General features: G+C 41.5%; 1 protein-coding gene across 2 annotated transcripts in view; it reads left to right on the top strand.

Moving 5' to 3' along the window:
• The window catches only part of Msh3 (mutS homolog 3), a 144269-nt gene that overhangs the window by 25005 nt on the left and 91946 nt on the right, over positions 1 to 27318 (top strand). For both annotated transcript variants that reach the window (XM_050153768.1, XM_050153769.1), the window contains exons 9-10: positions 23001 to 23113; positions 26587 to 26701. In XM_050153768.1, the coding sequence (XP_050009725.1) occupies positions 23001 to 23113; positions 26587 to 26701 (228 nt within the window). The remainder of the gene's footprint in view (positions 1 to 23000; positions 23114 to 26586; positions 26702 to 27318) is intronic.

The raw sequence follows: 27318 nt of genomic DNA on the forward strand, positions 1-27318 counted from the left end.
TCAAACCCACAAATAACGTGTATGAAACACAGCAGAGATAATTTTCGCCTTTGCTGCCTGTCTTTCCTTTCTCTCCATCAGCTGCAATGCACAATGTCTACTTGTCTCACCTGAAATAAAAAACGCTCTTTTAATACTTGTTATAGGATTTATTTTTAAGGTGATAATCATAGATAATTAAAAGCTCTACTACTGAATCATGACTAGTTTCTAAAAAAAAAAATGTTTTTGCAGGGGCTGGAGAGATGGCCTCAGTGGTTAAGAACACTAGCTGTTCTTCCAGAAGACCCAGGTTTGATTCTCAGTACCCAGATGGTGGCTCACACTGTCTGTAACTTTAGTTCCAAGGGATCCAGTGTCCTCTTCTGGCCTCCACAGGCACTACACACAACATAGTGTCCAAGCAGACATGCTAGCAAAACATCCAAACACAAAAAATAATAAAATAATTTTAATGTTTCATGAATTAGATATAAATAAACCTCTGTAATATGGGGGAGAAGATACTAATAGGATATTAAAATTTTATAGTACAGTCATTTGAAGAAAACCCTGAGGAACAAAGTAGTTAATGAGGAGACTTTATATAAGTAAACCTGTGACCCCATATAAGCAGGTGTATTTACAAAAATCAAAGTCAAACTAGTTAGACTTCCTGTCTGTGTGATGTTTGTCAGTCTCCCTCTGCGTACTCCAGGGTGGTGTGACCTTACTGGATCACAAGGGACAAAGTTCCACTGTAGCTGAACCTCCACAGCTGTCACCTGTCCTGAGGGCAGCTGTAATTGTTCCCTTCCCTGTCTGCTCAGCAGAGATGCTTGACTTCTGCCTTCAGCTGGAGGCTTGCATCAGAGCCTGCTAATCTCCTCCTGTCTTTCCAGTGGCTCCCTCCCTGCTGAAGGCAGAGTTCTTGCTATTATTTTCCTGATTACTCTGGGATTATCCTCTTATCTCTTGTTTCAGGGCAGCAAATTCTTTCTAACTCTACCTTCTTTTTGTGAGTTTTTTTTTTTTTTAAGTCTCTAGCTCAAGTCATTATCCCCAGAGCAGTAAAAACGTCTGTGAAGTGCGGTTATGAATTTTTCTCTAAGTTCCCCCTCTCTAAGAAAACAACCTTTGTGTATTGTCACGGAATCAGTCATCTGTCACCTACCTTCCAACCTATAGTCTGGTTTAAATACACAGTACTAAGGCTGAGGATAGACGCTCTCCTTTGTGTAAGAACCCCCTTTTATCCCAGAAGTCTATAGTAATCCATGATAAGTTATAAAAACTGTCCCTTGATATCATTGTGTACTCTCTTTGAGCTGTCAGCCCTAACCAACTTCTCTGGGCCAGCCAGAGCTGTACTATGTGTCTCAGGGGAATGAACAAAGACCCTTTTATTGCCATGCAGGTTTTCTAGGTTGCCTTAACAGCTCATGTAAATGTTTGAAAAACGAATGCAGAGAGTGGGCCTCCATGCCATCTCTGGTGGACATGCTGAAGCGTGACACATTACAGAGTTGGTCCTTCCCTGGAGGATGCCATCAATAACAGAGGGTAGTTACTATCACATGGTATCTTTAAAGTTATGTCTCCAGCTTCTTTCTCTGCATCTGGTGCATTTAATGATTCTTCATCAAGTCATTGACTTAATTGGTATGGCTTATTGAGGTTATTATCAGAATGTCTGTCCTGTAACAGGAGATGCAGGTGGACATGCTGAAGGTGCATTCTGTCTCTGAGCATGCAGTGATCTCAAAAATAAGCCCTTCTCAATGCCTGGAACCTGCAAGTATTTAGGACAAATGGCAGAGGGAAAGTGGTGTTGTAGATGGGTTGAGGATGTAAAGAAGCTGTTCTTGTCTAGAGAAGTAACTCTAGGTGGTCTGATTACTCAATGAGAGCAGACAACCGTACATATGGAAAAGGGGTGGAAGAGGTCTGAGTAATGCCTTTCTCCCATTGCCAACTGGTGTTGAAGATGGGGAAAGAAACTGTAAGTCAGGGGATGCCATTTCACCTGCGAGCTGTGGGAACGGGAAGCAGAGAAAGGAACACTAGGTGTGGACTTTGAGAACTGCTTCTGGAATTCTGACTTAGGGAACTGTTGGATAGGAAATGTGGAAATGTGTGTTGTCTAAAGCCACTGAACCCATGGTAGCTTGCTGGCACAGTCAGAAAACTGTACACTCTCGGAAGTATGAGGTAGTCAGTGTGAGTTGTTTCAAACCACTTACCCAGGAAAGTCACACACCAATGGTGGAGGTGGGCAGTGGGCGATGTACACTGTATTTTAATGTCAACCCCAGCTGTAAAAAATTTGTTAATTGGTAACTGCCTACTGCAAATAAATCAGACCATTGCTATCTATCTTGGGGGCTGTCTTAGTTAGGGTTTCTATTGCTGTGAAGAGAGACCATAACCAGAGCAACTCTTATAAAAGAAAACATTTAATTGGAGTGGTTCACTTACAGTGTCATCATGTCAGGGAGAATGGCGGTGTGCAGGCGGACACGGTGCTGGAGAAGTAGTGGAGAGTCCTATGTCTTGCAGGCAACAGGGAATGGTCTGTGACACTGAGTAAAGCTTAAGCAAAAGAGACCTCAGAACCCATCTGTCCCCACAGTGGCACACATCCTCCAACAAGGCCACACCTCTGAATAGTGCCCCTCCCTATGAACTTATGGGGGCTAATTACATTTAAACTACCACATCTACTCTCTGGCACCCATAAGCTTGTAACAATATCATGATGTAAAATGCATTTAATTTAGCTTCAAAAGTCCCCACAGTCTATCACAATCTCAATAATGTTTAAAAGCTCAAAGTTCAAAGTCTCTTCTGAGATTCATGCAGTCTCTTAACTGCAATGCCCAATGAAATCAAAATCAACAAACATCACATTCTTCTAACATATAATGGTACAAAATATGTGGGAAAGGAGCATAGTGAGGAAACACTGGACCAAAGCAAGACCGAAAACCAGCTGGTCAAACTCCACACTGCCTCTCCAAGTCTGATGTCAGAATGCAGTTCCTATCTCCAATTCTGTTCAGCTTGTTGACTGTAAGCGTAGTTCTTTCTCTTGGCTTGGTTCCATTCCCTTTTAGCAGCTCGCCTTGTCTGGTATTCCATGGCCGTGGCATCTCTAACATCTTTGGGTTTCCAAGGCAATTCAGACTTCAACTTCACAGCTTCATACAGTGGCCTCTCTAGGCCTCCATTCAAGGACACCCCTGACACTTGCTTAACCTCAGTGGTTTTTCTTAGGCATGGAGGCAAATTCCATAACCCATTTCTTCTATCCTTAACTCTAAAACCAGAGTGTAGCCAAAGCTGCCAAGTTCTGCTGCTTACTGGGGCTGGACACGGTCCCTTATTTGATTACATCTTCGACAGCTTTGTGTCCTTCACTGCCTAAGCTTGGTTGACCTGAAACTTGCTCTGTAGACCAGGCTGGCCTCAAACTCAGAGATCCACCAGCCTCTGCCTGTGAGTGCTTGGATTAAAGGTGTAAACCACCACACCTGGCTCTAAGCTTTCCTTTAGTTCCTTTTCACAAATTGGAAATTTAGCTGGGTGGAATCTTGTCCTGAGGTCACCCCTCCCTTTATTCCTTTTCTTATTCTGTTTATCTCCATGAACACAGGATTTAGTTCTATTCTATTTCCTGGTGCTCTTTTCTCCTCAAAATTTACATTTTGTAATTTACCCTATGTTGGGGATTACAGGTTGCTCCTGAAAAAATACAAAGAGGAGGTTCTATTAATTATTTAGGATATAAAATAGATTTATAAAAAATTAGACCTTAAAAGGTGCAAATTAGGAAAGATCGATTTCAGACTCTTAATGACTTCCAAAGATTGCTAGGAGACATTTCTCGTCTATAGCATACTATTGGGATGGGTCCTGATGATTTGATTAATTTAAGCAAAATCTTAGATGGTGACAAAGACTTAAGTAGTCCCAGGGAATTATTAGCTGAAGCTGAGAGAGAATGGACATGGATTGAAGAGAAATCACAGAAGACACATGTGGATCATGTGTGCCCGAATCTTAACTGCGTTCTGGTCGTATTACCCTTCAGACATTCCCCTACATGAGGGAAGATATTATCTTAGAATGGACATTTTTATCACATAAACTGAGTAAAAAATTAAACACTTATGTGGAAAAGGTCTTTGAGTTGATTCTAAAAGGAAAACTGAGACTTCATCAATTAGCAGGAATAGACCCAGCAAACATTATAGTACCTTTTAATAATGATGAAATTGAGAAATTATGGGAAGAAAGTGAACCCTGACAAACAGCTTGTAGTAAATTTTTTGGTAGAGATTAGCAACAACTATCTCCAAAGAGAGCCAGCTGTCTGAAAAAAATGCATAGGAGATTGTTCAGAAAAACTGGAGTAGGGCCTGATCTACTGATCTCACTCTAACTAGGTTACCTGTGTAAAGACCCTGTCTCAGGTCACATTCTAAGGTGGGAGGTAAAAAAAATTCCACATATGAGATTTTGGGATCACAGTTAGCCTGTAACCTATGCATGCATGTTGAGCGCCATTTGTAGAGATTGGAGCAGCCGGCTGCATTCCTGCTGCCTGGCTCCCGGCCACTGGCTAGCTTATGCCCTGAAATAATTACACGGAAACTGTATTCTTTTAAACACTGCTTGGCCCATTAGCTCTAGCTGCTTATTGGCTAACTCTCACATCTTGATTAACCCATTTCTAATAATCTGTGTAGCACCACAAGGTTGTGGCTTACCAGGAAGGATCTTAACCTGCATCCATCTTGGAGAGGAGAGCTATAGTGTCTGCTTGACTCGGCTTTCTTTCTCCCAGAATTCTGTTCTGTCTTCCCCGCCTACCTATGTTCTGACCTATCAGGCCAAGCAGTTTTCTTTATTAATTAACCAATGGAACAACAGATAGATAGAAGACCCACCTACATCAGTGTGCATATGTTATTAATTGTTCTATGAATACTAGGTAATCTGTTAATTTTTTTTTTGAAGTTGCTCTTGGCTTAATAGCAGAATTAGGGTTTCTGGAGGAAAACATTGCTGTAGAGAAGTATTTTAGGCTGCTTGAAATAGCCTAAATGGGTTTGTTACTGAACTTCTGGACTCACAGCATACACTTTGAGTGAAATGGCTGTGTATTGTTTTGCTGAGAAAATGCTTTTAACACATGGCTGAAATTTTTCAGATGACTTTTTAACTACCTGAGAGTATTTCACTGTTGTTCATCTTAACAATTATGTAAAGTGGAGTTTTTAGAAAAAAAATTTCTTTTTTTAAAAGGCTAGCATACTAACATGCATGGCTTTGTGGCTTTAAAAATAGACATATTTTAAACTTTAGGAGGAACATATTTTGTGTGTAAATTTTTGATGTGCTATTTTTAATGTGTTATTTATAAATTCTTGCTGATATTTGAAATACCTCAAAATGTGTAGATGTAAAATGTACTTCTTTAAATGTATGCATGCATACGCAAACATATATGTAATATATGTATAACATATGTAATATATATACATATACACACACATACATACATACATATGAGTCAGAGTCTCTAAAACCTGACTCTGACTGTCCTGGAACTCACTCTGTAGACCAGGCTGGCCTCAAACTATTAGAGATCTATCTGTCTCTGCCTCCTGAGTGCTGGAATTAAAGGTATGCACTGCTATGCCCAGCTTGGAATGCATATTTTGAAGTTCAGTATTTTTCTTCCAGAGTGAAGGATAAGCATTTTGGTGGATAAATACTGGAATCAGAATCTTACCCAGAAGGGTTGGATTATACATTTGCATGGGAATTTAGTCATGTTAGTTTCAGACTTGGAGATAAAGTCTTTAGCTTTAAATTATATATAGCAGTTTCAAAAGTCCTATTTTTAATCAGCTTTAATCAGATGTCACTTACATGTAATGTGCTTTGTACATTTTGAGTTTGTGTCAATCAAAGTCCATATAACCATCCTGTAACCATCATTCCAATTAAGCTCCATACTTCCCCCTTCCCAGAGTTCCCTCTGTCTCTTTGTAATTCTTTTCCCTTGATCGCCAACTTTCACTATAAGGAACTCATGATCTGATTGCTGTGATTAGAGGACAGTTCAGGCTATCGGGTTTCCTATAAACAAAATCATTACAATGTGTACTCTGTGGTGTCTACTGTCTTTCCTTGGCATAATGAAGTGTGTCTTTGTTGTTGAGTGTATGGGAAGTTTGTTCTTTTTAGTTGTTATATAATTTGTGTTACATGAATATATCAAGATTTGCTGATCATTCACCTGCTGGGGTTAAGGTTTACTCTTTTCCTTATGAGAAAACGAGCTGTTTCTATGCTGTATGTAGAGAAGATGGGTCACATACATTCAATTATAGGTTGTAGTGATATTTTGTTTATGTTTCATCAAATCTTGCCTGAAGATCAGAATGCAGAGCTAAGCCACTAAAGGCTAGGGAGTTGTGGTCCACACCTTTAATCCCAGGACTTGGGAGATAGAGGCAGCAGAGGTAGAGGGATCTCACATTGGGTACCATATGTAGCACAAATTCTAGTTAGTCTTAATAATAAAATCTCAGAGTCAGATATAGGTGTTAATGCTGAAGATCAGAAGAGCAGAGAGACCAGTTACTAGAGAGTTCTTTTACCTCTACCAATAAATACTCAGACCAAAGGGGTGATCCTGCATCTCCAGACTCCGTCTGTCTCCACCAAACCTCAGACTGCACTGAGCTCTGTCTCCTTTCACCTTATATTCCTCCCTCCACCCAGCCACATCACTTCTGTCTCCACCTCTCTAGTGCTGGAATCACCTTTGTGTGAGCTCTGTTTATCTTTTAGACAGTTTCAATCTTATGTAGCCCAGGGTGGCCTGGAACTAATTGTCTCCCAAATCCTGGGATAAAAGGTGTGTGACACCACTCCTTGACTTCTAGTGGCTTAGGTGTGCACTCTGATCTTCAGACAAGCTTTATTTGTTAAAACATAAGCAAAATAACACTACATTAGGTGCCAAGGTTTTATTTTAAATTTAACTATTTGAATTTGAATGAGCTAGGATTTTATATTTCTGTAGTTGACATTGTAGATTTTGACAGATTTTGGAAGTGTTTTTTGTTTCATTTGTATCATATTAGAAAATTAAATGTCGAGATGGGAACTCTAGAAACTCATGATGCCAGCTTCTCCCTCATATGCTGGGGATGAATATAAAATAGATGTTGTGTATGTGTGTGTGTACTGGTAGAATTTGTGGAATATTGGGAAATTAATTATATAGGTACAATCGTTTTTTAATTTTTATTTTTTTAAAACTATCTTTTCTCACTTTACATACCAACCCTAGTCCCACTCTCTCCCCTTCTCCCCTCCCTCCACCTTCTCTCCACCCCACCCCCATCTGCTGACTGAGGTTTCTGCCCTGCTTGGTCCTGCAGTCATTCAGTCCCCAAAAACGCAGAGAGGCCTGCATTAATTATAAACTAGTTGGCCTATTAGCTCAGGCCTTTTTGTTAACTAGCTCTTACATTAACCCATAATTCTTGTCTGTGTTAGCCACGTGGCTTGGTACGTTTTATCAGTGAGACATTCTCATCTTGCTTCCTCTGCATCTGGGTGATGACTGGAGACTGTGTTTTTCCTTTTCCCAGAATTCTCCTGTTCACGTTGTACCACCTATACTTCCTGTCTGGTCACCCTGCCAATACTTCCTGCCTGGCTACTGGCCAGTCAGCATTTTATTAAAACAATACAAGTGACAGATCTTTACAGAGTACAAGACCATTGTCCCACAGCACCCATCCACTCCTCAGAGAAGGGAAGGCTTCCCATGAGGAATCAACAAAGTCTAGCACATTGCTTTGAGGCAGGACCCAGACCCTCCCCACTATATCTAGGCTGAACAAGATATCCCTCCAAAGGAAATGGGTTCTAAAACGCCAGTTCAAGCAGTAAGGATAAATCCTGGCCACACTGCCAGTGACCTGACAGTCTACCTCAGCTATACAACTGTCACCCACATTCAGAGGCCCTACTTTGGTCCTATGTTGGTTCCCCTTCTGTCAGGCTAGCGTTGGTGGGCTCCTATTAGCTTAGGTAAGCTGTTTCCTCATCATGGTCTAGACCCCTTTGCTCATATTATTGCTCCTCCCTCTCTTCAACTGGACTCTGGGAGCTCAACCCAGTGCTTTATGTGGATTTCTACATCTGTTTCCATCAGCTGCTGGATTAAGGTTCTATAATAACATTTAAGATAGTCATCAATCCCCTTCCCAGGGGGATCTATGTATGTTTCTCTTAGGGTTCACTTTGTTACCTACCTCCTCTATGGTTGTAGAATATAGACTTGTTTTCTTTTGCTATATGTCTAATATTAGTTATGAGTGAGTCCATACTGTGCTTGTCTTTCTGGGTCTGGGTTACCTCATTCAAGATGTTTTTTTTTTCTAGTTCTATCTATTTGTATGCAAATGTCAGGATGTCATTGTTTTTTTTATCCCTGAGTAGTACTCCATTGTGTAAATGTACCACATTTTCTTTATCCATTCTTTGGTTGAGAGGCATCTAGGTTGTTTCCAGGTTATGGCTATTAAGAATAATGCTATTATGAACATAGTTGAGCAGATGTCCTTATAGTATGATTGAGTATCTTTTGGATATATGCCCAAGGGTGGTATTGCTGGGTCTTGAGGTAGGTTGATTCCTAATTTTCTGAGAAACCGCCATACTGATTTCCAAAGTGGCTGTACAAGTTTGCACTCTCACCAGCAATGGAGGTGTGTTCCCCTTACTCCGCATCCTCTCCAGCATAAATTATTATTGCTGTTTTGATTTTAGCCATTTTGACTGGTATAATATCAAGATTTATGTTGGGGATAAATCCACTTAACCTCTCAGGATTTAGAAGGCTCACTATAGCAGGTAAAAACTGGCTAATTAGGTCTAAGGGTAATAAAATAAATTAACTCAGTCCTTTTTTTATGCTTTATTTGTTCTTCCTATGCTCTCTTCAATGCTCTCTGGATGTTTCTATTCTCTCGCTGTTCTACCCATCCCACATGGTTTTCAGTTTATATGCAGATAGTTAACAAGCATGCATTTCACAGAATCACATAGACAGGTGAAGGAGGTGTCTTGTGTCTCAGAGGGGGCATGGCTGTGAAGCTCTCTGGCAGATACTGGCAGGATTAATTAAGAATCAATACAAAACTCTAAGAAGTTTTTGTGCACTGACTACATTTCTTAAGTGTAACAGTTAAGCTAGAAGTTTGTGATTAATAAGTACAGAAAATGCAACAGTGCTGTTCTATTTTCTGAACACTTTTGCTTCTTTCCCTGGCAGCTGGGAACAGTGTTGGTAACCATAGCAACCTGCAGGCAAAAATGTTTGATTTACATCAGCATCTAGCTACCTGAATTTCCTTGCAACTCCAGTGGGATGCCTGCTCGCACCCAGGTGGGAATGAATTTTTTTTTCTAGGACTAGTTTAGGGACCCAAGCCTTTTTCCTGTGTATCTAGGGGTAAAGGCATAAAACAGTTAATTTCCTGGGCTATGATCTTATGTTAATTGAAACCAAGGTAAAGGGTAAATACAGAATATTAGTAACTTGTTAGGTTAGAGCAAAAGAGCAGTAGATTACACCTTTTTGAGTCTTCTACTAGTGTAGACATACTGTCTCTCTGCTCAATGCCCACTGCTCTAGGACTCTTTTCTTGTCAATGAGTCCTGTCAATAAGAATAGTTGTAGGGGATCTAACTTTATGTAGGGGTTTTACTACTAGAACAAAAAACTGACTTAATGAATGCTTTGACACCAGGGCTTTATGGTGTGGGTAAAGGTATCCAGTTGCCTGTATAGGAAAAGTCAGGTTTAAAGAATGATTTTTATACTGTTGAGGTATTTAGGAATGAATCTCATTTTGAAGGGGAGAAGAGTCATGACTTCATGAGGCTTTTATAGAATTGACAGCAACTATCCAAAGACAAGTGTTCCTGCAGCTCTACAAAATGGGTCACCCACAAGTTGTACATTTGTGGGTCTGTCTAGGAATCTGTCAGCTGTGCATTTACTGTATAATACTTGTGGCTCCAACAGTGTAAGATGAGGTCTCAGAGTCATTTTTATATACATTTCCCCGATTGCTAAGGATGTTAAACATTTCCATAAGTGTCTTTCAGCCATCTGAGATTCTTCTGTTGAGAATTCTCTGTTTAGATCTGTACCCCATTTCTAAATTGGATTATTTGGTATTTTGATGTCTAGTTCCTTGACTTCTTAATATTTTTTGAAGATCAGTCCTCTGTGATGTGGAGTTGGTGAAGATCTTTTCTCATTCTATTGGCTGCCTTTTTGTCTTATTGCCTGTGTCCTTTGCTTTACAGAAGCTTCTCAGTTTCAGAAGGTCCCATTTATTTATTGTTCTCAATGACTGTGCTATTGGTGTTATATTTAGGAAGTGGTCTCCTGTGCTCATGCATTGAAGGCTACTTCCTACTTTATCTCCTGTGAGGTTCTGTGTGGCTGGATTTATTTTGAGGTCTTTGATCCATTTGGACTTGAGTTTTGTGCATGGGGAAAGATATGGATCTATTTGCATTTTTCTACATGCTAACATCCAGTTATGCCAGCCCCATTTGTTGAAGATGATTTCTTTTTTCCATTGTATAATTTTAGCTTCTTTTTCAAAAATCAGATGTTCATAGGTGTGTGGATTAATATCTGGATATTCGATTTGATTCAATTGGCCCACCTATCTGTTTTTATGCCAATACCAAGCTGTATTCTTTCTTTATTCTGTATGTTTTGTGTTTTTATTATTATATGGGAAGTTGACTTTTTTTGTTGTTGTTGTTGTTGTTTTTGTCTATTTGGAGTTTTGTAAGCTTCTTGTACCTTCATAGGCATATCTTTCTTTAGGTTGGGAAAGTTTTCTTCAATGATTTTGTTGAATATATTTTCTGGGCTTTTGAGCTGGAGTTCTCTATATTCTATCCCTATTATTCTTAGGTTTGGTCTTTGCATGGTGTCCCAGATTCCCTGGATATTTTGTGTTAAGGATTTGTTGGATTTAAATCTTCTTTGACTGATCAATCTTTTTTTTCTCTACTGTATCTTCAACTCCTGAGATTCTCTCTTCCATCTCTTGTAATCTGTTGGTTATGCTTACATTTGTATTCTTTGTTCCTGTTCCTAACCCTAACCCCCAACCCCAACCCTAGCCCACATTTTCCATTTCCAGAATTCTCCCAGTTTGTGTTTTCTTTATTGACTCTATTTCAGTTTTCACATCTTGAACTGTTTGAATTGTTTGCTTAACCTGTTTGATTGTTTTTTCTTGGCTTTCTTTAAGAAATTTATTGATTTCTTCCCATTATTTGTTTGTGCTTTCTTCCATTTATTTAAGAAAAATTTTCATTTCCTCTTTTAGGGCCTCTATCATCTTTATAAAGTTATATTTAAGGTTGTTTTCTACTGCTTCTTGTGGGTTAGGATGTTCATGTCTTCCTGTTGTAGGACCACTGGGTTCAGGTGTTGCCATATTGCTTTTTAGGTTGTTGAGTATTCTTGCATTGGCACCTACCCATCTCTTCCCTGAAGGGGTACAGGTGGGGCCTGTAGCTTAGGTAGTCACCCTCCCTCCTGGTTCAGACTGGGCCGTGCCTCCGGTGTCTGCTGATGTGGCTCTGGGGGCTCCTCTCCAGGTGCAGTCAGGGCCAAAACTCTAGTGGTCTTCAGTGCAGTGGATGGTTGCAGGCGTGGGGAGGCTGCTCTGGAGTCTCTGGGGTTTGGTGGTTGGGAGTGGGGCATGGAATGGTTCTCCTTGGATTAGGACCTAGAGAGCACATAGTCCAGCTGGGAACCCAGTCAGTCACTTACCTCTCCCGGGCCAAGACTAATGTGATCAGAAATGCAGTGTGTGTGTGGGGGGGAGGGGGAGGTGGCTGCTGGTGTGGCAAGACTGCTCCCAGGTCCCTGGGGCTTAGCTGGGTGGATCCTCTGGAACTAAAGTTAGTCCATGTGAGCGTCTGCTCTAAGGTTTGGTTGAGGGGAAGGTTTTTAGTTTAGATATGAGGAAGAGTACAGTCAGAGGCTTCTGGAAGAGTCCAGAGCAGTGTGAGGAAGCAGTAAACTGAACATGGGCAGCGGACTGGACCAAAGCATGGGTGTGTATGTGGGGGGAGCAAGAGAGGAAGGCCCAGAGAGTGCTTGACCAAGGAGACAACGATGAGAGAGGAATAGCCGAGATGGAGCTACGAGAGAAAGATAAAAGAGACAGAGCATAACTGGGAGAGAGAGAAATTGCAGGGTTGTAAGAGAATAAGAAGCAGGGGGAGGGAAGCCCAAGAGCTGGAGAGGTTTACAGGAGGGGTTGGGAGAGAAGAGCTGAGGGGAGCCCCAGGTAGCTGTGATACCCAGGAAGCTTGGAGACCAACGTGTGCTTTGCTGTGCTAATCACCACGGATAGACATTGAGTTCACACTAAATTTTGTAGTTCTCTCTAAAATAGACACAGGGCTTCAGAAATCTAAGTCAGAACTGCCATGTGCAGCTACACCTCCTGGATCCATGCCCAAGGAGTTTAAGTCAGAATTCTACAGAAATAGCCATGTAGCCGTGTTTATTACAGCAGTATTTATAATAATAGTCAAATTAGGAGGTAAGCCAAATGCCCCATTGATGAAGAAAAGGTGATGTGTATGCACACACACACACACACACGAATGGAGTTTATTCAGCTATAAAATTATTGAGTGGATGACAATATTTAATTGGAGGAAATGCATGGAACTGGTAGGCTGTTGCTCCTGGAGGAAGTTTCAGTTTTTCTCAGAGAAAGAGCTTTGGACTTGCAGTGCTCACACCTGAGGAATCTGGGAACACAGAGCACTGAGACTTTGTAAAGAGCCCATGTGAGAACCGACTGGTTTCAGGAGGATTTTAATGTACATATGGCCAAATGATGGGCTGAACATTCTTCTCATGCTTCAGGAGATCCTTGAGGATAACCGACAAGTCCATTTTTATCAGATTTAATGGGTTTCTAAATCCTTTTCTGCTTACCAAACAAAGCCCTAATTAGCGTGGTGATTAGTGAGCAGCTGTCTCAGCTTCCCTCAGAGCCTCTTGGAGACTCTGAGCTCAAGAAGGGCATTTGCTGCTCCTCCAGTTGACAGACAGTAAAGCTGCAGGCTCCTGGAAGGCTAGTTGGATGTCAAGAGAACCTAGAGCAGAGGTTTTCAACCTTCATAACACTGTGATCCCAATCATCAGATCATTTCATTGCTTCCTCATAACTGTAATTTTGCTACTGCTATGAATTGTAATGTAAATATCTGACATCTGATATGTGACCTCCAAAGAGGTCACAGCCCACAGGTTGAGAACCTCTGGCCTCCAGGAAGAAATTCAGTAAGGGCCCTGTGTTAGGCTGCTGTGTTCTCCAGTGGAGTAAGATAGAAGAAAATCCTTCTTCAGCACCAGAGACGGTAGAAAGTCTCCCTTCGGTTTGTTCTGAGTCAGCTGGGTCAGTAGGTGAACTGGAAGAGCTTTCAGTTTGCTCTGGAAAACTCGTGCTAATTGCTATTTGCTTCTTTTTGGTGCTTCTTATATTTTATAGATAGCAAGGCCTTGTCAGATACACAGTTGTAGTTGATATGAAGATGAAGATAACGACGCAAACTGGAGGGACGCAGGAAGAAGGAATCTCAATCAGGGAGCTGGGGCCATCGGATTGACCTGTGGGCATGTCTACGGGGGCATTTTCTTGATTAGTGATTCCACGTGGAGGGCCCAGCCCACTGTGGGTGGTGCCACCCTGAGCAGGTGGGCCAAGGATGTATAAGGAAGGTCGCTGAGCTAGCCAGGGGAGCAAACCAGTGAGCAGTGTCCTCCGTGGTCTGCACTTTAGTTCCTGCCTCCGAGCTCCTGCCTTGACTTCCCTCAGAGCTGAAGTAAACCCTGTCCTCACCAAATCTGTTCAGGATTTCATCACAGCTACCGACAGCAAAAGGGCAGTTGGCAAAGACTCTACAGGCTGTCTCCCCACGTGGTGCTTGTTCCCTTTGCTGTGCAGAAGCAGTTCGGTTTCCTGCCATCCCATTTGTGACTGCGTTCTTTCACTTAACAGAGTAGTTTCAGGCTTTCCCCTGTTGAAATATGTGTAAGTACGTGATGACTTTTTCTTAGCAAGCAGTGATCTATTGCATGGTATACTATATTCTATTTATTCATTCACTGTTTGACTCAGATGTTTGCTATTTTTCATTATCAATGATGTGGACGTTTACACATATTTATGTGGATCCATGTCTTCTTTTCTATTAGGCAAATACCTAGGAATGGAAGCTGTGGGTCACTGGTAATTTTACGTTTCTCTTTTGGGAAGCTCTCAGTCTTTATAAAAGGGTCTAATGCTGTGTCAATGTCAGGCATCCCTGTGGGCCTTACAACTTACTGCCCAAAGACAAATGGAGCTGCTATGTTCTGAACCATTTGGTACGCTAAAGGTACTTCTTAAAACAGATTATTTTGAACACAGTTCCACCTGTGGTCATTCAGGACTTAGGCTCTGTATGTCTGACTCATGGTAACCCTTAAGTTTTTACTCTGTTCCCTACTCTAAGACTCACTTTAGCATAACCCTGGTTTACACATTACAATTTAATTACCCTCTGACTGCCACTGAGGTTTTGCATTTTGTCATCATTTTTATTTCTGGCCAAGTTTTTAGCCACTCTCTTCATTTCCTGTTGACAAATTCTCTTTCATGATGAAGCGTCACATCAACATCTGTTTATAAACTAGTGCAGCTGTTAAAGGAGAAGGGTTTCCAAATATGGCCCACCGCTCAGTCTCTCCTCACTTCACTCATGTATGTGAGTGTCTCTATGTGGATGCCACCGTGTTTTGATCCACTCTGAACTGATTACAGACAACTGCAGCCATCACTTTACATTATCTTCTTGAGATGACACATAACTGTGGTCACCATGTGGATGTTGGATCTGCCCTTTGACCGTCACCTCCCTTTCCAGCCTGTCCCCTCCTCTGACAACCAACATGGTGGTCTTGGCGTTTTAAAGCTCAGCTTCTACAGATGGCACATGTAAGTGAGATCGTGCAGTGTTTGTCTTCCTGGGCCTGGCTCTGTTCATGTCTCATGGTATTCTGAGGTTTGCCCAGGTTCTTACTCGTCACAGTTTTCCTTTTCCATCACCTGGCCAATACTCTGTGGTATATTTCCTTACTATTCTTCTGTTAGTGAGTTCAGATTGTTTCAGGGTCCTGACTGTTGGGAACAGTGTGACCATAGACATGGAAGTGCATCTTTAAGACGTGGACTTCATTTCCTGGAATATTCACCCAGAAGTGAGGTTGCTAGATACGAATGTAGTTCTGAAGAACCTCCGTCCTGTTCTCCATGGTGTCTGTATGAACTTTCCCCTCCCTCTTTTCCTAAATGTCCAATGACATATGTTTTTTAAAAATCTTTTTTACTAATAGCTATTATTAACTTGTGTTATGGTTTTGACTTGTTAAAAGTCAAACAGTTTTGACTTTTGACTTCCTTCATGCTTAGTGATGCTAAGAATATTTTCATACAGTTGTTGGCCATTTGTATTTTGGTGCTAAGGAATAAGCCATTCTTCATTGATGTAAAGAAATCTGGCTAACGTGTTCTTGCTGTTGAGCTGTTTGAATGGTGTATCGGAATCCTGCTAAGTCCAGAGTGATGATGAGGGTGGGTGCTTAGGGGATTAAAAAGAGGACGAGGAATAAAGTAAAAGGTGACTTAAGAAGGGCGTTTATTTTAGAGAAACTCAGGAAAATTTGAAGTATTTGTGTTTAATTTGAAAGAAACTTAAAGTCCGGTTCAAATATAGAGAAGAAGATAGTACACTAAAAAGGACGGCCATGGAGCCAGGTCTGTGCATGTGATAGGTGCCAGCAGTCCTTCCCGAAGGCCCGCACAGCCCTCTGGGTAACCATGGCCTGATGTTCCTTGCTGCCCCCGCCCAGGGTTTTATTATGTGTATGTTTGCTCTTGGTTCTTATGGCAGGTTTCTTATGGTTTTATTCTGAGCCTTCTCTACCTGCAGATCCCATCCCCTCTCTATCCCTTTATTTGCCGAAGAGACGCAGTTGATTTTCTTGACTTTTCTAGAGTCTGGGGCTCAATGGCTGTGTCCTAGAGCTAATTTGCTTCTCAGAATCCCCTGTGGATTTGTAGTTGAGTCGAGTTGGTGCTTTTATTTGGGGTTGCTCTGGAGAAATGGTGTGATGATTTCTTGTGTTCTATCCACATGGCTGTCTCTGATGAGGAACTGAGTAGTTACTGGCATGTGCTGGCAGTGAACTAGTCCACCTTTTAAAGTGTCATTGTGGGCACTGAACTGTAAGCATACCCAGAATCTTTTAATTCAATGTGTTTGCTATTCGGTGTTTCTTCCTCATGCTCCAGTTGGCCCATAATTAGGTAATGAGGGCCTCTTCAAGTTGGTTTCTGAGTCATTTGTTATGGTCCTACTATTAGGTTTTTTGCTAATACAAAGTAAGATATTCTAGGCTTATCTTAATCTAGTCCTGAAGTTAGTCACTTCTTCAAATGGCCACGGTTTCTCTCAACGGGAAAAGATATCTGAAAAACACAGTCTACATTCCAGAGGTTCCTTAGTCACAGAGTTAGCTATTATTTCTAGGTCTTTGTAGAGGACAAATATTTTACAGGTGAACTACGTAAAGAGCACATAAAATACTTCTAATTTGAATTTGGGGCTAACTGGTTTCCATTCAGGGTCTTCAGCCTTGCTCTTGTCTTTCCCATTTCCCTGTGTTGAGGGTTCATATGTAAGTTGTTAATTCTGTTATTACAATGCCAAGTTCTTATTTCCTTAAGTTGTACATTTTCAGAGGAATAACTGACATGACCACCACTTACATGGATTTCTGTAAAAGGTTGAATTTTGCTGCCTGTGCTGTCCCGTGTCTCCCCTGTTGGTTTGTCTTGTTGCAGCAGGGGCCTCTTCTCCCATGGCTCCCTGAAATGTGCCCCTACCGTAAAGCATCTTCAAAGCTTGGTTCATTAAGCAAACACATATTAAATACTCAACACCGATCCTGAAGTATTTCTAGTTATGTGGTTGTCTGGACACCATTGGCTAATTCAGTGTCTCTTTAACATTATTGTGTACCACATTACCTGAAGGCCCATGTAAGCCCCAAGTGCTGGGTATTCGGCTAGTCATCAGATGACATTGTTGAACGGAACTCTCTCTCACCTGTGGTTTGACCTTCCTCACAGCTGTGCTTTACACTACCATTCTGTTCCCCAAGACAATGGCTCTGTTGCTGCTGCTAAAGGCAGCTTTAACTTCATCTCTAACAAAACTTGAGATTCAAAGGCTAGGGTGAAATCCTGCAACCTCAGAGTTAGCATAGCAACTGGCTAACTTTTTCTCTGTTGCAGTCCTGATCCTTCCACATTGTCCCAACTAAAAATCCCAGGCTATATTCCTCCTTGCTGCCTCCTGTCAACCAGTGCTAGTCCTGCCCCTCTGAACCCAAGTTAATTTTATAATGAACACAAATGCAGCCCACGTTTACAGTCAGACAAATCAGCACAAACAAATGTAATGCATCTTTGCTAAACAAATAAATATTCCACGACACCCACTGATTTCACTTTTTAAAGTGTTTTTGTGAAAGTCTGGATTTAAGCTTTTCTAATGTTTACGCCCTGATCTGAGATACACTGCTTTGGTGATGTCTGGGTACATGTTTGTATGTTTGTTTTTCTTTTTGAGATGAAATTTCATTTAGCTGAGGATGACCTTGAACTCATGGTTCACTGAAGTGTTGCCACCAAGCTGACAGATTTTACATTTCTAGTGAGTTCCGGGTAGTGGAGCTTCAGCGTTGCATCTTGGGAGCACTTTTTATAGCAGTCAGATCACTTCCTTCTATTTCTGGATTTGTTGTTTCTTTCAGTACTTTAAATAGTTGCTTCCCTTTCATTTTGAGTTGGCCATTGGTTTTTATTTTCTACTCGCATGTGTTATCTGCAGGACCTGTTCATCCTACCATTTTTCGCCTCTGAGACTAGCTACTTTTCTTTCTGTTCTAATCATCCTGGTTCTGGCAGTACATTGTGAGGGGTTTTGTTTTTTTCCTCCAGCTTGTTATTCCAGTACTAGGAAGGCTGAGGCAGGAGGATAAATAGTAGTTTTAGGCCAGCCTGGGTTATGTAACAAATATCAGGTGAGCCAGGGCAACAATAGTGAGACTATGTCTCAAAAACAAAAACAAAAACGTCATGGTTTCTTGTTTTGTTTTTGTTTTTTTTTTTCTAAGCTTACCTTTAACTATTAAGTTCTAGTCTTTCTACATTTTATGGAATTTGACTTGTTATATCTGAGATTCTGCTATTATTTGCAGATATATTATTCAGCTTTTTTTTCCTTACAATAACTTGGGTAGAGCTTGACCTTGATTCTTTTCTGTTACTTTTATATATATATATAATTTATTTTCCTGAGCTTTTAGGAGAGAATTATAGGTAGTAGCTTTCTTAGCTTGCCTGTTGCAGTTTGTATCTTAAGGTAATCATTTTTATAAATAGCTCACTTTCTTTAAATACACAAGTATGGACTGTGGTCCTCCCGTGCTCACGTTGAGTCCAGTTATAGAATCCTGTCAAATATCTCAAGTCTCTTTGAAGTTGTCCCCACCATTGGCCCCAGTGATTACTAATTATTTGTTGATTTTGGTTTTGCTAGAATTTTGCACATAGGGAATTTTACCTTGTGTCGTCATTGGTTTTGTGTCTGACTTAGCACAGTGACTGCTGTACGTTGTTCCTGCCGTGTCCTTTCTTCATTACTTTGACTCTTATCTCTTGTCTACTCACTTGGGATTATTCTGTTAATGAGAGCATCTCTACAGAGTGAGATCTTGTTTCCAAGAAGCACTTTTGTGACTAGGGAGAGTCTCCATTGGTAAATTGAGAACTCAAGTTTGATCCCAGAATCCCAGTTTAAAAAGCTCAGTGTGGTTTCTGCTTGCTATCCGAGCACTGGGGAGGCAGAGATAGGTGGGTCCCAGCTTGCTGGCCAGCTGGCTTAGCTTAGTGGGTTGAGCTTCAACCAAAGGGAAACTTCACCTCAGAAATAATGTGGGCAGCATTCCTGAGGAAGGATGCTTGAGGGTGACCTCAGTTTTCCACATGCACAAACATACATGTGTACTTGCACACACATAAAACCCCTTCTCACCAAGTACTTGATAGCTTTGTCAGTTCACAGTTTCTGGTCCCTCCACACCTTACAGGGGACTATGTGTGCTCCAGGTCAGTTGGCTGTACGGCTCTCACCCTGCTCCTGGTGAGTTGGTTGTACGGCTCTCACTCCTGGTCAGTTGGTTGTACGGCTCTCACCGTGCTCCTGGTCAGTTGGTTGTACGGTCCTCACTCCTGGTCAGTTGGTTGTACGGCTCTCACCCGTGCTCCTGGTCAGTTGGTTGTACGGCTCTCACCCGTGCTCCTGGTCAGTTGGCTGTACGGCTCTCACCCGTGCTCCTGGTCAGTTGGTTGTACGGCTCTCACCCGTGCTCCTGGTCAGTTGGTTGTACGGCTCTCACCGTGCTTTCAGCTACTCACCTCTTGCTACATTTTGCAGTGACTGTGCTTGCTGTTTGGTCTCTGATACGTTGGTGTTTCTGTTTCTTTCCCACATGGCTGCAAATAGCACATGAATCTTATTGCTGCTCATCCCACTAGCTTGCATTTGGAATTCTTAAGGGTACTGTGCAGCTATAATATATCATTTGTAGGTTTTGGCCATTCTATTCTCTGTTTTCATAGCAGTATTTGAAGAGATGTAAAAATGGTGTGTGAGGTTTTATTTCTTACAAAGTTGTGTTTTTTAAAGACTATTTTTTAAAACAAAAAATTGCCAGTTATATTTTTGATTAAGAAAAGTAATAAAATTATTATAATGATTTTTTGAATTTGTAAAATGGTTTGTCTATTTCTACCAGCATTGGGGGTATGTGTCATCCATTTATGTCTAGTGCGTTGTTGTCTATCATTTTAGATAAACTGAGAATAAAAACCTGAGTAATACATGCCATATGTCCACATAAGAGATTTTATGTTCGTGATTATTTTGTGGTGCAGGAATAAGTATAAATAAGCTGTCTCTTTCTCCATCCTGAGTTTCCTTCTAGGATTTACCTCCTCTGTTCAGCAGATTGTATTCAGTGTCAGGCTGTTGTTTAACTGGTGAAACTTTCAAATCAGACCTTAGAATTTCCCTATTCAAAAGAAATTTCATTATAGACAGAAAAGTAGAAGCTTCCTATAGCCTGTGCAGGGGATTATTTCAAGAATTCCCTTAAGTTTCATGGAGAGACAAAGAAGGGTTGCACAAAGAGCAAAAGCAGAAAGCCAAGAGACTCTCTAATGCATCATGATGCAGGGTCCTACTCTGGCTTTCTAAACAGCTCTCTAATTGTAGGGTTCCTAGCCCAGACAGGCTCTGGAGCAGCCGACACTATCCCTTCCTATTGTCTTGTTTCTCTGTGTCAGCCACTCTGACTTAATGTGTCTAGACTGACTTTAGTGTGCAAAAGAATTCCTGATGCTGAACTCCACACCATGGGTGTGTACTTGGAATGAGCAGAGCCAATGGACTGTAGAACCCCCTGGAGATAATTATAGCATGCTATTGTTGAATATTAGAAATGATTAATATTAGAATATTAATCTATATAGTTACAGATTATGTAGCCTGGAAATAATTATAGCATGCTATTGTTGACTATTAGAGATGTAAGTAGAAAATGCCACCTCTAACAGTGAGCATTCTGGTGAAGGTAACATTTCTCTGTAAATCAGTTGTTACATACTCAGTCAAAATCTCAGTAAAGATTTTTTTGTGAAATTGGCTTGTCAGGGAATATTATTTCAAGGTGTGTTACTTATGTTTCTGCTGTGGAACATTTGTTTAATTATGCAAAGATGAGTTGCTTTTGCTTATGCTGCGTTTGTTTAACTGTGTGAAGCTGCGATACTTTTCCTGTCTAAAACACCTGATGATTTAATAAAGAGCTGAATGGCCAATAGGGAGACAGGAGAAAGGACAGGCAGGGCTGGCAGGCAGAGAGGATAATTAGAAGGAAAAATCTGGGGGAGAGGAGAAGGAGCAAGAAAGGGAGGCGAGAGGAAGCTAGGGGCCAGTCACCCAGCCACACAGCTAGCCACAAAGTAAGAGTGCAAGTAAGATTACACAGAAGTAAGAAAAGGAAAAAGCCCTGAGGCAAAGGTAGGCGGGATAATTTAAGTTTAGAAAAGGTGGCTAGAAACAAGCCAAGCTAAGGCTGGGCATTTGTAAGTAAGAATAAGCCTGCCTGTGAGTGATTTATTTGTGAGCTGGTGGCGGCGGGTCCCCAAAGAGTAAAAGATTAGGGAGTGAAAGTAAAAACAAACAACTTCACAGGCTAAGATGAACTGGAAATTTGTGAGGAAAATCAGAGGCCCAAGAACACGTGAGCTTGGAGAACAAGGTATAACACAGCACAGAAATAGAGCCCTGTGGTGTGAGATACAGATGAACAGAAAGATCAGTGGAGTGAACTGAAGTAGGTCACAAACCTAGAGGGATGTGAAACAGGTGGTGGAGGAGCGTTGTGAATTGTTCAGACAGGACAGAATGCTCTGTGAGTATATCTGATGGTTAGTTATATGGAGTCAAATTGTGTTTCTGCCACATGTTAGCTACAAAAATAAGTTCAAATAAATTGAAAGACAAATATCAATTTTATTAGAACATATAAGAATTAATGAAATACATAGAAATATATCACTAAACAGCATATGCCTGTGCAGATCTTAGAAGTGTAGCCTTGTGTCCCAAAGCAAATGGTCCAGATTTAGTAAACAGCTCTCGGGATGTTGGAGGCACGGGCCTCTGCAACATGCTGCAGGGCCTAAGAGCACGCTAAAGTCATGGCTGTGTTTGTATCCTCGTGTGCTAGAGAACTGTGACTGGGTGAATGACTGGGGCTCAGCTGTGTCTGATATATTACTATTTCAGAATAAAGTGTTTGAACATAATATATAACGAACTGTTAACTCTGAGTGGATATCAAGCAACGAGGACGTGCTTGAATAAATTGCAACAAATAAGTACTATGGCATATTTTTCGCCATTTAAAAGAATGAATTATAGACAAGTCATTTACATATGGAAAGAATTTAGAGAAATATTGTCTAGGAAAGCAAGATGGGTATAGAGGCATATTATTTGTTGGTAATACAGTGAAGAATAGGTTATATAAGCCTGTGGTGTGTGTTTGTGTCTGGTCAGATGAACAGTAAAGACTGGAAGGGTCTACCTGGGCTGTGAGGTGATAGCAGCCATCCAGTTATAGGAGAAAGGGAAGATGAAGAGGGGAGGGAGTCAGGAAAAATGGAAAATGAGCCATCCAGTATGGATTGTGGGATTTTGTTTATTTGTGAAAAACTTTTATTCACATTTTAAAAGGTCACGTAGGAGTGAGTACTGACCTGAGGGAAATGGACTATATAGTTGACTAGGATGAAGCTGCACTCAGCACAAAGCCAGCCGGGCGGAGGTGCTCCCCAAGAAAGAGCTGCTCAGCGCTGAGTTTCCTAGAATTCCTAAACAATTCATGTGATCAAATTAAAATGCTTCTTAAATTCTCTCCCTTAACATTTCTGGTTCAGTTGCCTCTAATGTCAGCGAGTTTCTTGATACTCAGTATGGAGCAGCTAGTGTGCTCGGTGTGAAGTCCCAGAGGATGAGTAGCAGGTGAGGTCCTTTGCAATGAGTGCTTTTCAGATGGTCCTCAGCGTGTGCCGAAGGCAATAAGGAACGAGTCTGCCTTTTGTTGTTATTGTTCAAGATTGATATCTTAATATAGATAATTCAAGATAATGGGTAATTCTTTGAGATTTCAATTTCTTTCTTTTCAGCGTGCGGTATGACAGGATTCGAGTAGAGAGGATGGATAACACTTACTTTGAATACAGCCACGCTTTCCAGGCAGTTACAGAGTTTTATGCCCGAGAGGTGGCTGACAGCAGGGGTAAGTATTTTATTGATGTTAGCCATGTCCTTAATTGCACCAGTACCAGCTGTGGGTAAAGGTGAGCATGGCTTTCGGTTAGTGACGTGTGGGAAGCGACTAGTAGTATGTGGGAGCATCCGAGGGCAGCCCCACCCTCCCCACTGGCCATGGGCTCATCTGGAATACCACTGTAGTTGGGCCTGCTTGGCACAAGTCTGTCCACCCAGCTCTCAGGAGGCTGAGGCAGGAGTCTTTCTAGTGCCAGCCTCGCCTGGTTCAGTGGGCCAAATCCTGTCTCGGCAGAAAAGAACAAGAACAACAAAAAACAAACAGCTCCAACCAGCCACAACCAGAAAAGCAGCCCAATAGCATGCGGACACCATTTGTACTGTCTCACAGATGTCTTCATTTGGGACTGTTCTGTTACCCGCTGGTGTAGACAAGTGTTTTTTAGTGCAGGTGTAGTCGGCTAACCCTTCTCCATCTTTAAAGATGGCTCATGCCGTTGCTTTACATAATTTGCAGTTTGATAAATATTGTGACAAAACTTAGCATTTTGAAAGGGTGGTTACCAGAATTACAGGGTCAGCACATTGGTGACCAGACCCATATGTGGGGTATGATTTTTGTTCCTGTCACTCTAGGTTGTGTTAGCTTCAGTTGCAGGCTTGGCAAGGTGAAAAGGGACTTCTTGTTCTCTCAGGACAGATTTGCCCTCTCTCCACCCCCATTATACCCTACAGGGACGAAACCTGTCCTTGCCACACACTGTAGAACACTTGTCGTTAGCCCTGTCGCTAGCCCCTGCTTAAGCCTTGCTGTCTTGTCATTTCCCCACCACCAGGGCATCATTGTCTAGTTTCATATGCCTTTAAATCAAATTTAATGAATGTCTGAGACCGTATGTCACTTCTGAAAGCAGTATGAACTAGAATCAAGGGTTCGCCTTAGGTTTCATTAAACATATAAGACACCACAATCCTTTCTGAGCCTCAGATTGACTTAGAGGAAGTTGTGGGATGGAAAACAGCCTGCCCACAAGGCACATGTCCTCTTGGTGTGAGGCATGCTCATGGAAGTCCACGGCACCAGGTGATGGCTTATATGTGAGGGGCAGAGGCTCTTCTGTGGGTGTGGGTTGCCTGGTTTAGAAGATCCATGCGCATCAGGAATCTTCTGATGGAGCTCTGTAAGGCACTTGCTAGACTGTAAGAGTCATTGCATGCAGGGAAGGCCAACACTCTGGATTTGAGTATGTTTCTTTCTAAGTCAGATGTCACTGAATTCAGATCATTTTTACTGGAGACCGGGCTATCTCCTAACAATCCGTTTCCAGGAAAATCGAACTAGAAGGTTAAAGTAAGTTCTCAGTTGAAGGAGAAGGGCTGCTCTTCAATTTTTACACTCTAGGTCAGTGGCTCTCAACCTTTCTAATGCCGAGACCCTTTAATACAGCTCCTCATGTTGTCATGACCCCAGCATTATTTTACTGCTTCTTTAAGACGATTGTGATTTGTTAATGTTAGGAATCGAAATGTAAATATCTGTATTTGCTGATTGTCTTAGGTGACCCCTGTGAAAGGGTTGTTTGACCCCTAAAGGGGTCATGACCCACAGGTTGACAACTACTGCCCTAGGTTTATGAACAGCTTTACCTAACTGATCAAGCATTGCATCACTACAAAGGGCATATTGTAATACCTATTAATTTCTGTAAAAAATGTCAGACAACACAGTTGTGTATAAAGACATATGGAGAAGTTCCTGCCCTTGTCACTTGTCTATGAAGGGGTGATCACTGACAGTTTGGTATCATGTTGTTTTCATTAAATTCAGTAGCTGCCTCTTAAGCAATGCTGTCCTAATAATAGGCAGTTGCAACTCTGAAGCTACTAGTAGAGCTTCCACCTCACTGGCTGTGGCCAGGCCGGAATTCCCTTCCCTTACGCTTATCACAGCCATTAAAAGAATTTTATCTAGATCTCTATCCCTCTGTAGAACTCAGGATTCAAAGGCTGAGGTGAAATTCTGCTTGTTTGGAGAGGCTAGATAACAAGTAGCTAACCTCCTCTTCTAGATCCTGTCTCCCTTAAAACCGGCCCTCCTTCGGCTCCACCCCCACTTAAGAACCCTAGCTACACGTGGTTCTTTCCTACCACTTCCCCCAGCTAGTTGCTGACTCAGCCTCCTGACCGCAGGTTAATTTTAATCAAGCAAATGTAACATGTCATTGCATCATTAAACAAGCATAAACAAATGTAACACACCCTAAATTAATATTCCACAACAGGATCATCCGTAAGAATTGTCTTATGAATAAACCTATTTGTGTCTGTGTAACATTCATAGTTAGCTTGTTATGTGGTTGTAAATGCTAGGCAGCAAGTAAGGTAGAACTGTTTACGGGATAGCAAAGGAAAGCCTTGCTGAGATGGTGTGTGACAGAGATGTGGACAGAGAGTGAGGAGGTGGGAGGGGCAGCCATCCTGACATACAGAGGCAGCAGTGAGCACAAAAGAGCTCACAGGACTCAGTGTTGGTGGGGGTAGGGGAGGAGTCCGCACACTGGACGGGGTAACGCAGGGGAAGAGGAGGAGAGAGCTTATCACTAGAAGATGGATGAGAGATCCTGTAGGCCTGGTGGTTTCAGACTTGATGATAGCTAGTGCTGAGTTGGTGGGTGTTGGACTATTTTGAGTGAAGTCGTCTAATGATCTCCTATCCATGTTAAAAAGAATTCCTTTGGTTGCATTAAGTATACTCATAGGGTAAGGGTGGAGCAGGTGACTGGATGGGAAGCTGTTGTAATATTCATGGGGAGGGATGAGGGTGACTGCGCACGTCTCTCCCACGCCTGTAGTGATGTGCCATAGACAGCCTTCATGTCGGCTGAACTACTGTCAGTATTCTCTCAAAGGAGGCATGTCATAATCTGGATTTAACAAAATTTATTTCATCCTTGCCCTATGGATTTTATTTAGGTTGATTGAAGTTTCTTTTTTAACTATTACAAATGTTTGTCAATTTACCTTCTTATAAGCACATTGTGGCATGTAGTTCAGATTATTTATAGTGAAAGTATTTAAATGTTTTTTCTGATTTGAAAAAAGTATGTTATTTTCAAAAATGATTTAGTCTATCAAGAACTGTCTTTTTTTGCCCACACCACAAGTTATTTATTTGTAATCACAGTTTGGTTTAAAAATACAAACCTAAGCCGGGCGATGGTGGCGCATGCCTTTAATCCCAGCACTCGGGAGGCAGAGGCAGGCGGATCTCTGGGAGTTCGAGGCCAGCCTGGTCTACAAGAGCTAGTTCCAGGACAGGAACCAAAAAAAGCTACGGAGAAACCCTGTCTCGAAAAATCCAAAAAAGGAAAAAAAAATACAAGCCTAGTATGCATGATATTAGTTATTACTTTTATAGATGAAACTTATTTAATGTATTTTTATTGGTAGTAATAATACTGAGGATGCTTATTCTGTTTTTAGGCTCTCAGAGTTTCTCTGGTGTCATTAACTTGGAGAAGCCTGTGATCTGCTCCTTGGCTGCCATAATAAGGTACCTCAAGGAATTTAACCTGGAAAAGATACTATCCAAACCAGAGTAAGTAATGTCTCAAAATCTTGAATTAAAAAAAAAAGATGGGAGAATTATTGTACAAATATTTTGTATGACACATTTGGTAGGGTCTTGGTTGCTGTTCTATCGCTGTGAAAAGGCACCATGACCAAAGTGACTCTTATCAAAGAAAGCATTTAATTGGAGGCTTTCTTACAGTTTCATAGGGTTAGTCCCTTTCATCATGGAGGGGAGCATGGCAGTATACAAGTAGGCATGGTACTGGAGAAGTATCTGAGAACTTTACATCCTGATCCACAGGTAGTGGCAGAGAAAGACACTGGGGTCTAGTGAAACCTCAAAGTCCACCCTCCAGTGACACACTTCCTCCAACAAGGCCACACCTCCTAACCCTTCTAATCCCTGGTGACTAAGCATTCAAATATATGAGCCTATGGGAACCGTTTTTTATTCAAGCTACCTTAGTAGGGATTATACTCAGGCTTATCACTGGAGTTCAAGGATGAACTACCTTGTACTGTTGCTGGAATAATAAAGATAGTTATTATACTGTCAAATTGTGTTTGTTATAGATATGTAATATGTTATTCTCACTATAATACTATACTTCTGACCAGAGTAAGAACTAGTATTACAAAGGA

Source organism: Alexandromys fortis, unplaced genomic scaffold (assembly GCF_014885135.2).
Source record: "Alexandromys fortis isolate MF-2015 unplaced genomic scaffold, M_Fortis_MF-2015_v1.1 scaffold_79, whole genome shotgun sequence".
NCBI classification, from domain to species: Eukaryota; Metazoa; Chordata; class Mammalia; order Rodentia; family Cricetidae; genus Alexandromys; species Alexandromys fortis.